Source organism: Alexandromys fortis, unplaced genomic scaffold (genome assembly GCF_014885135.2).
Source record: "Alexandromys fortis isolate MF-2015 unplaced genomic scaffold, M_Fortis_MF-2015_v1.1 scaffold_400, whole genome shotgun sequence".
NCBI classification, from domain to species: domain Eukaryota; kingdom Metazoa; phylum Chordata; class Mammalia; order Rodentia; family Cricetidae; genus Alexandromys; species Alexandromys fortis.
In genome coordinates this window covers 196652-207272 of record NW_026068322.1, presented here as the reverse complement: position 1 = coordinate 207272, position 10621 = coordinate 196652, and the positions used below count along the sequence as shown (strand labels likewise).

Here is a 10621-nt window from a genome sequence, read left to right as displayed (position 1 = left end):
GTTCACCTTCCTAGACATGGACGGAGGGGGGAGGACCTTGGACTTTCCACAGGGCAGGGAACCATGACTGCTCTTTGGATAGGAGAGGGAGGGTGAGAGGAGTGGGGGGAGGGGGAGAAGATTGGGGGGAGGGGGAGGGAAATGGGAGGCTGGGAAGAGGCGGAAACTTTTTTTTTCTTATTCTCAATAAAAAAAAGAAGCTCATCTTAGGAAAAATAAAATTAGGGAAGTCTGATCATGGTTTGGTCAGTATAGAGTGAGAAGATTAATCAATTAGTTGGGAAGGATTATCCCTAGTAATGAGTTATATGGAAGTTGACCAAAGTTAATAACACATCCTGTTTTCATATACAGAGAAAATGAGTTTTAAAGTTAGAGAGACCCCCCAAACAATAACTATTCGTTTAGCCTGAGGAACCACTGCTTATAAGTCTGATGGCAAAGCTAATTTTTACCAAGATGCAAGTGCATAAAATGGGATCTGTAAAAAGCAATAATCAAGTCTATCTTTTTATGAGACCTTCTTGGTGCAGAAGGAAGCTATGGGTATTTCAGTTTCCAGGGTATTGTGGGAAAATGACTTTAAGTTAGGGAATCTGTAGTTTATCACAGGTGCAAAAACAAATAGGAAAAATTACAGCTCTTTTAAAGTTCTCTGGCTTATAACTGAACCTAACATACAACAAGTGCCATAAGTGCTGACTCATTTAAATATCTTTATATATAAGAAAATGTGAGCCGGGTGGTGGTGGCTCACACCTTTAATCCCAGCACTTGGGAAGCAGAGGCAGGCAGATCTCTGTGAGTTCGAGACCAGCCTGGTCTACAAGAGCTAGTGCCAGGACAGGCTCCAAAACCACAGAGAAACCCTGTCTCTAAAAATCAAAAAAAAAAAAAAAAAAAAAAAAAAAAGAAAAGAAAAGAAAATGTGTGACTATATATGTATATATGTGTGTGTGTGTGTAAAATATATAAAGTTATATGGCATTCTGTTTAATAACAAGAAGCAGATTGTTAGTTTACAGGGCTTGTGGGAAAAGCTATTTGTTATATTATTTGAAAAAATAGGAAGTTTATTAGACTATGACAGTGAAGAGATGCCTCTAGAAAATTATTTTTCTTATTTGTGTTTGGAAGAGGCAAACATAGATTCTAATATTGAAACACTTTCTCATGCAGCATAGTCTAGAACTTCTAATCTTATTAAGCAACCACATACTGGTGTAGGGAGACCCCGTTGGTCCCACCGCCCCCTACTGGTCAAGAGTGTCTCCATATGGAGGTTTTTGTGCACCCTCACACTAGAGTTCTCTCACTGTGTATTTGGCACAGTAATACATGGCTGTGTCCTCAGTTTGCAGACTGTTCAGTTTTAAGAAAACTTGGCTTTTGGAGGTGTCCCTGGTGATGCTGATTCGGGACTGGAGGGCTGGATTATACTCTGTGCTTCCACCACCCCATATACCTCCCATCCACTGCAGACCCTTTCCTGGAGGTTGTCGGATCCAGTGTACAACATTGCTCGTTAATGAGAACCCAGAGACAGTGTAGGTGAGTGACAGGGTCTGTGATGGCTGCACTAGGCCAGATCCTGACTCCTTTAGCTGTATCTGGGACAGGGTACCTAGAGACAAGCAAAATCACCATCAGTCATATACCCATAGATGAAAAACCTGGGTCCCTTTCCTGAAACCCTGAAGCACTTACAGCTTGGAAATGTCACCAGGCAGAGGAGCAGCACCAGGACATCCATGCTGTTTTGGAGGCTCTAGTCAGAAGGAGATGGGGCCTCCCAGCTTGGCCTTGGATTTCATCCTGAGCTTGAGGACTGATTTTCATTTGGGGAGGTTCCAGAGAGCATAAAAAGAAGCACAGGCTATGTTTCCAATTTCTCCTCTAGGAAACTGAGATTTGCTTTGTGTGTCTTAGAGGTTCTCAATATTGAACCTCAGGAACATTTCCCTGATGCTGTCTGGATTTCCAATTCCAGAGAAACAAAAATATTATGAGTCTTACCGTACAGGCCTTAGAAGCAAACCCTGGAAGTGTTTACATTAACTAGGTCCACATTCATTCAGTGCAGGCAGAGGGGGATACCAGGTTCTTAATGGATTTATGTATCTCTGTAACTTCCAGGAAAGAATTTAAGTGGTATTGGTACTTTTGTTGATCAGAAATCCTGTTTAAGGAACTACTTAAAATTATTTCTCTTGGTGTCTGTGGAGTTGTTTCATTCTTATAACTTTTCAGGAAATAACTTGTGAGGAAGCAGCTCACACACATTTCATACATGTGATCTCACATGTTTATCTGTAAGGAAATCTGTGGGACTGATTTGGTTCCCAACTTATTAGTCTCAGGTTTCACCATCTCACTTAGGAACATCCTACCTGAAAACTAGTTTTCATTTTTCTTGATTTATTTCAGTCTATACATGTACTTTTAAATCTTTGTCTGTCACTCTCCTAAGCTTGTAGCCAGTCACAGGTTCCTAAATTTTATTGTTGCTTTGGTGAGTGATGGGAAGCTCAGCTACTCATAACACTTCATAAAAATCAACAGCATGCAGTCAGGTGTGAGGGTTATGTTCACTGAAGTAATAATAAGACAGAGAACATTAAGTTATGCCAAGAAGGGACTGGAAGGCAGATATGAAAATGGGGAACCCTGTGATTTGAATGATAGTCAAGGCAGAGATAATAAGAGTTTCTAGTGTCTTTTCCTGTGTCTTGTTATGCAAATAACTAAGGAAGAGAAGTGCAGAGCTGGAACCTACCTGTTCATTCAAGACTCAAGGAATCACTATCTAATTTGGCATTAGAGATGTCACAATTAGTTTCCATTATTTATTTGTGCATAGTATTTTCACTTTTTACTTTGAGTTGCAGTGGTAGAGACTGCTCTTCACTTTAAGGAGACAGCCATCCTTTGAAAGCCCTGATCATCCAATGTTCCATGTAATTTTTAATCCTTCAGGATTACCAAAAAAGTTTTTCAGACATGATGCTTAGTATGTTTGATCTTGCGTTTGTTTGATATTTTCATTGTGGTTACAATAATTTGGAAAGGAGTATCTCAGAAGTAAATGCACATTTCTTATACTGTATTGGGGAACTAGGTATAAATCCACTTATTCAAATATTTTTTGTTTTTAGGTACTTCCAAGGTATTTTCTAAGTTATGTTTCCATTTCTGTGAAAAGACACCATGATCACAAATGTTATAAGGAAACCATATAATTTAGGGGGCTTTCCTGCAGCTCCAGAAGTTCAGACCATTCTCATCGTGGCAGGAAGAATGTCAGCATGCAGGAAGTCATGGTGCTGGAGGAACAGCTGAGAGTCTAATATCTTCCAATGAACAAGAATAGAAAACCTCAATGCCTACCCTCCACAGTGACACATTTCCTCCACTCAGGCCATGTCCACTCCTCCAATGCCACACATCTTAAAAGTGTCACTCCCTTTTATATTCTGTGGGCCAAGTTCATTCACCTCCCACAGAGAGTTTGTGTCCATATTCCATACTCTCTTACTTCTCGGGTTTCTCTTTTTCCATGAGACTCTCAAGAAAAAAGTCACTGGGAAAACAGCATTTGCAAAGGGAATTCATTCATGGTAAAGTCACACATTATTCATTATTATATTCTATTTGAGAGGTGTATCCTTATTCTTAAAGGTTTATTCAGTCATTTGTTTAATTATGTAAAGTAGATAGATGGATACTCACTTAATGAGTCATGTAGAATTAACAGTAGCAGCCTATCCACTTGTGTGGTAGTCAGAATCTTTTTATATGATATAGACTAGGGTTATCATGAAAAAGGAAACCTTATTTGGAAAAAATACCTCCATTAGTTGATCTTCAGACAAGACTGATATCATTTTCTTTTCTTTTTTTTTCTTTCTTTCTTTATTTATTTATTAAATATTTCAGTCTCTTCCCCACCTCCGCCTCCCCTTTCCCTCCCCCTCCCCCAATACGTTCCCCCTCCCTCTTCAGCCCAAAGAGCAATCAGGGCTCTCCGTCCCGTGGGAAGTCCGAGGAAAACCCTCCTCCATCCAGGTCTCGTAAGGTGAGCATCCAAACTGCCTAGGCTCCCACAAAGCCACTACATGCAGTAGGATCAAAGACCCATTGCCACTGTTCTTGATGTCTTAGTAGTCCTCATTGTCCGCTATGTTCAGTGAGACCGGTTTTAACCCAGGCTTTTTCAGACCCAGGTCAGCTGGCCTTGGTGAGTTCCCGATAGAGCATCTCCATTGTCTCAGTGTGTGGGTGCACCCCTCGCAGTCCTGAGTTCCTTGCTCATGTTCGCTCTCCTTCTGCTCCTGATTTGGACCTTGAGATTTCAGTCCGGTGCTCCAATGTGGGTCTCTGTCTCTGTCTCCTTTCATCGCCTGATGAAGGTTAATATTCAGGAGGATGCCTATATGTTTTTCTTTGGGTTCTCCTTCTTCTTTAGCTTCTCTAAGAACCCGAATTGTAGGCTCAATGTCCTTTATTTATGGCTAGAAACCAAATATGAGTGAGAACATCCCATGTTCCTCTTTTTGGGTCTGGCTTACCTCACTCAGGATAGTGTTTTCTATTTCCATCCATTTGCCTGCAAACTTCAAGAAGTCCTTGTTTTTTACTGCTGAGTAGTACTCTAATATGTATATATTCCATACTTTCTTCATCCATTCTTCAATTGAGGGGCATCTAGGTTGTTTCCAGGTTCTGGCTATTACAAACAATGCTGCTATGAACATAGTAGAGCATATATTTTTGTTGCATGATAAGGCCTCTCTTGGGTATATTCCCAAGAGTGGTATTGCTGGGTCCATGGGTAGGTTGATCCCAAATTTTCTGAGAAACCGCCACACTGCTTTCCAGAGTGGTTGTACAAGTTTGCATTCCCACCAGCAATGGATAAGTGTACCCCTTTCTCCACAACCTCTCCAGCATAGGCTATCATTGGTGTTTTTGATTTTAGCCATTCTGACAGGTGTAAGATGGTATCTTAAAGTTGTCTTGATTTGCATTTCCCTGATCGCTAAGGAAGTTGAGCATGACCTTAGGTGTCTTTTGGCCATTTGAACTTCTTCTGTTGAGAGATCTCTGTTCAGCTCAGTGCCCCATTTTATAATTGGGTTGATTAGCCTTTTACAGTCTAGTTTCTTAAGTTCTTTATATATTTTGGAGATCAGACCTTTGTCAGTTGCGGGGTTGGTGAAGATCTTCTCCCAGTCAGTGGGTTGCCTTTCTGTCTTAGCGACAGTGTCCTTTGCTTTACAGAAGCTTCTCAGTCTCATGAGGTCCCATTTATTCAATGAGGCCCTTACTGTCTGTGCTGCTGATGTTATACGTAGGAAGCGGTCTCCTGTGCCCACTTGTTGTAGTGTAGTTCCCACTTTCTCTCCTATCAGGTTCAGTGTGTTCAGACTGATATTGAGGTCTTTAATCCACTTGGACTTGAGTTTTGTGCATGGTGACAGACATGGATCTATTTTCATTTTTGTACAGATTGAAATCCAGTTTTGCCAGCACAATTTGTTGAAGATGCTCTCTTTTTTCCATTGTATAGTTTTAGCTCCTTTATCGAAAATCAGGTGCTCATAGGTTTGTGGATTAAAGTCAGGGTCTTCTATACGGTTCCATTGGTCGACTTCTCTGTTTTTATGCCAATACCAAGCTGTTTTTAATACTGTAGCTCTGTAATAGAGTTTGAAGTCAGGGATGGTAATGCCTCCAGACGTTCCTTTATTGTATAAGATTGTTTTGGCTATCCTGGGTTTTTTATTTTTCCATATAAAGTTGATTATTGTCTTCTCCAGATCTGTGAAGAATTTTGATGGGATTTTGATGGGGATTGCATTGAATCTATATATTGCTTTTGGAAGAATTGCCATTTTTACTATGTTGATCCTCCCAATCCAAGAGCAAGGGAGATCCTTCCATTTTCTGGTGTCTTCTTCTATTTCGTTCTTCAAAGTCTTAAAGTTCTTGTCATATAGATCTTTCACTTCCTTGGTCAGGGTTACCCCAAGATATTTTATGCTCTTTGTGGCTATCATGAAAGGTGATGCTTCTCTGATTTCCCTCTCTGTTTCCTTATCCTTACTGTATAGGAAGGCAACTGATTTTTTCGAGTTGATCTTGTATCCTGCCACATTACTGAAGGTGTTTATCAGCTGTAGGAGTTCTTTGGTAGAGTTTTTGGGGTCGCTTATGTATACTATCATATCATCTGCAAATAACGAAAGCTTAACTTCTTCCTTTCCAATACGAATCCCTTTGATCCCCTTATGTTGTCTTATTGCTATTGCTAGAACTTCAAGCACTATATTGAAGAGGTATGGAGAGAGTGGACATCCTTGTCTTGTTCCTGATTTTAGTGGGATGGCTTTGAGTTTTTCTCCGTTTAATTTAATGTTAGCTGTCGGTTTGCTGTAAATAGCTTTTATTATATTTAGGTATGACCCTTGTATCCCTAGTCTCTCCAATACCTTTATCATAAAGGGGTGTTGGATTTTGTCGAATGCTTTTTCAGCATCTAATGAAATGATCATATGGTTTTTTTCTTTCATTTTATTTATATGGTGGATTACATTGATAGATTTGCGTATGTTGAACCAGCCCTGCATCTCTGGGATGAAGCCTACTTGATCATAATGGATAATTTTTCTAATGTGTTCTTGAATTCGGTTTGCCAGTATTTTATTAAGAATTTTTGCGTCGATATTCATGAGTGAGATAGGCCTGTAGTTCTCTTTCTTGGTTGGGTCTTTGTGTGGTTTTGGTATCAGGGTAACTGTAGCTTCATAAAAGGAATTTGGCAATGACTTTTCTGTTTCTATACTGTGAAATACATTAAGGAGAATAGGTATTAGCTCTTCTTGGAAGTTCTGGTAGAATTCTGCATTGAAACCATCTGGTCCTGGGCTTTTTTTAGAGGGCAGATTTTTGATAACTGCTTCAAGTTCTTCGCGACTAACAGGTCTATTTAGATCTTTCACCTGGTCTTGGTTTAGCTTTGGTATATGGTACTTATCTAAAAAAATGTCCATTTCTTTTGCATTTTCCAGTTTTGTGGCATACAGGCTTTTATAGTAAGATCTAATGATTCTCTGGATTTCCTCTGTGTCTGTGGTTATGTCCCCCCTTTCATTTCTGATTTTATTTATTTGCGTGTTCTCTCTCTGTTGTTTAGTTAGTTTGGATAGGGGTTTGTCGATCTTGTTGATTTTCTCCAAGAACCAACTTTTTGTTTCATTGATTCTTTGGACTGTTTTCTGTGTTTCTATTTTGTTGATTTCTGCCCTCAGTTTGATTATTTCCAGTCTTCTACTCCTTCTGGGCACCTCTGCTTCTTTTTTTTCTAAAGCTTTCAGGTGTGCCATTAAGTCCCCAATGTATGCTTTCTCTGTTTTCTTTAAGTGGGCACTTAGTGCTATGAACTTTCCTCTTAGCACTGCTTTCATCGTGTCCCATAGGTTTGAGTATGTTGTCTCTTTATTTTCATTAAATTCAAGGAATACTTTAATTTCTTTCTTAATTTCATCCTTGACCCAGGTTTGGTTCAGTAGTTGACTGTTCAGTTTCCATGAGATTGTCGGCTTTCTGTGGGTAGTATTGTTGTTGCCTTCTAACTTTAATCCTTGGTGATCTGAGAAGACACAGGTGGACACTGATATATTTTTTTGTATCTATGGAGGTTTCCTTTGTTTCTGAGTATGTGGTCAATTTTTGAGAAGGTTCCATGAGCTGCAGAGAAGAAGGTATATTCTATCCTATTTGGGTGGAGTGATCTATAGATGCCTGTTAAGTCCAATTGCTTCATTACCTCCAATAATTCTCTTAATTCTGTATTAGGTTTCTGTCTGATTGACCTGTCCATTGGAGAAAGAGGTGTATTGAAGTCTCCTACTACTAGTGTGTGTGGTTTAATGTCTGCCTTCAGTTCTAATAATATTTCTTTTAGATAAGTGGGTGCTTTTGTATTAGGGGCATAGATATTTAGGATTGATATGTCATCCTGATGAATTGTTCCTGTTATAAGTATAAAGTTTCCATCTCGATCTCTTCTGATTGATTTTAGTTTTAAGTCAGATTTGTTAGAAATTAATATGGCCACACCTGCTTGTTTCTTAGGACCATTTGCTTGAAAGACCTTTTCCCAACCCTTTATTCTGAGTAGATGCCTGTCCCTGTGGTTGAGATGTGTTTCTTTCAAACAGCAGAATGTTGGATCCTGTTTTTGTATCCAATCTCTTAGCCTGTGCCTTTTTATAGGTGAATTGAGACCATTAATATTAAGTGATATAAATGACTTATTCTTATTGTTTTTTGGTATTAGAGTTTATGTGTCTCCCTTATTTGAGTTGTGCTGGTGAAGGGTTGCTAGATGCTTGAGTTGTTGTAGGCAGTGTTGGCAATGTTGGATTCCTTGGGTTGCAATTTTCCTTCTATTACCTTCTGTAGGGCTGGATTTGTGGCTACGTATTGTTTAAATTTGTTCTTATCCTGGAATGTCTTCTTTTCTCCATTGATAGTGAACACTAACTTGGCTGGGTATAGAAGTTTGGATTTTCATCCCTGGTCTCTTTGCTTCTGCAGTACCTCTATCCAGGACCCTCTGGCTTTCATGGTTTCCATAGAGAAGTCAGGTGTAAGTCTGATCGGTTTATCTTTATGAGTTACTTGGCCTTTTTTTTTTTGTAGCTCTTAATATTCTTTTTTCACCTGTATATTCTGTGTTTTGATTATTATATGGCGAGGGGATGTTTTTCTTTGATCCAGTCTGTTTGGTGTTCTGTATGCTTCTTGGATATTCAAAGGAATATCTTTCTTTATGTTGGGAAAGTTTCTTCCATAATTTTGTGAAAAATATTTTCTGAGCCTTTGAGCTGTGACTCTTCCCCTTCTTCTATTTCTATTATTCGTATGTTTGGTCTTTTTATTGTGTCCCATATTTCCTGCATGTTTTGTGATGAGAATTTGTTGGCTTTGCTGTTTTCTTTGATCAGGGCGTTTATTTTCTCTACGGTGTCCTCAGAATCTGAGATTCTTTCTTCTATTTCTTGTATTCTATTGATTATGCTTTGATGTGGGAGTGTCATATATCAATCTGTTGATTTCATTGGTTAAGCAATAAAGAAACTCATTGGCCCTGATAGGTTAAAACATAGGTGGGAGGAGTAAACAGAATAGGATGCTGGGAGGAAGAGGAAGTGAGCTCAGAGTCTGCTCTGCTCCCGGAGAGACTTGACAGCTCTGCTCTCTGGAGCAGAGACGCCAGGCTCTGCTCTCCCAGGCTACTCTGACTAAGGATGGATGTAGGCTAGAATCTTCCTNTTCTAGTCCTATTATTCTTATGTTTGGTCTTTTTATTGTGTCCCATATTTCCTGCATGTTTTGTGATGAGACTTTGTTGGCTTTGCTGTTTTCTTTGATCAGTGCGTTTATTTTCTCTATGGTGTCCTCAGAATCTGAGATTCTTTCTTCTATTTCTTGTATTCTATTGATAATGCTTGTTTCTGTAGGCTCTGTTCGTTGACCTGGATTTTCCATATCCAGCTGGTGCTCAGTTTGTGTTTTATTCCTTGCTTCCCTTTCAGTTTTCAATTCTTGAACTCTTTCCATTACCTGTTTGATCGTTTTTTTTCTTCGTCTCCCAGGGTATCATGTACGTATTTACTCATTTCTTCAAACTTTTGGTTATACTTCTCATCCATTTCTATAAGGGCATTTTTCACATGTTGTTTAATGGACTCTATTGCTTTCATAAAGTCAATTTTTTCCACTTCTTCCATATTAGGGTGTTCAAGTCCATCTGTTGTAAGATCATTGGGTTCTGGTGTTTTCATGTTGTTTTTCAGATTATTGGGTGAATTCTTGCCTTGGTGCCTGCCCATCTCCTCCTATCGAAGCTATCTAATGGGTCTTTTAAAACTGGATCAGGGATCAGGTTTCCCTGTTGGCCAGGGGCTCCTCTTACAAAATGTTGTCGCTCTGTTTCCTGGGTCCTGCCAGGGGCCAAGTTCCCTCTGGCCCCTCTGAAGGGTCTTCAGGAACAGGACCAGGCTCCCTGTTTGCCAGGGACCTCGCCAACCAAAGGCCTACCTCTTTGCTTTAATTGTAGTGGGGCGATCTGCTCTCGGTGTTGTGTGCTGGTCCCCGCTGTCTGCGGCCTCCTGCTCCTGTCTGCTGCCGCCTGCACTGGTGGTCTTCTGCCCTGCCTGGGCCTGCGCCGGTGCTCTGCCGCCCTGCCTGGGCGCAATGATAAAATTTTAACACTGTATTAACAACAGTTCAATGTTTATTTTAGTGTTTATTGACACATGGAAACATTGTTTGTACATAGTAAACTTCACTTTGTCCCATTTTATTAAGTCAATTAATATAGACAGATGAATGTCATGTCAGTTGGTATATAGATATATGATAGATGATAGACAGGTAGGTGGATGATTATATTATTAAATATGTGTGAGTGGTAGATACATGGTTGAATCATAGATGTCTATTTTGTATGATGAATGTGTGAATAGTTGAAATCTGCATAAATCAGAACACAGCCATAAACATGGGAATCTTTTACCTCTGATCATGATGTGTTTTGCGGAATCATGCTCGG

General features: G+C 39.7%; 1 gene segment (V, D, J or C); it reads right to left on the bottom strand.

The window, feature by feature from the left end:
* Window positions 1–1301: 1301 nt before the first annotated feature.
* Window positions 1302–1753, bottom strand: LOC126495160 (Ig heavy chain V region PJ14-like). The segment is given in 2 exon segments: window positions 1302–1624; window positions 1708–1753. Coding segments are annotated over 2 exon segments (369 nt in total).
* Window positions 1754–10621: the final 8868 nt, after the last annotated feature.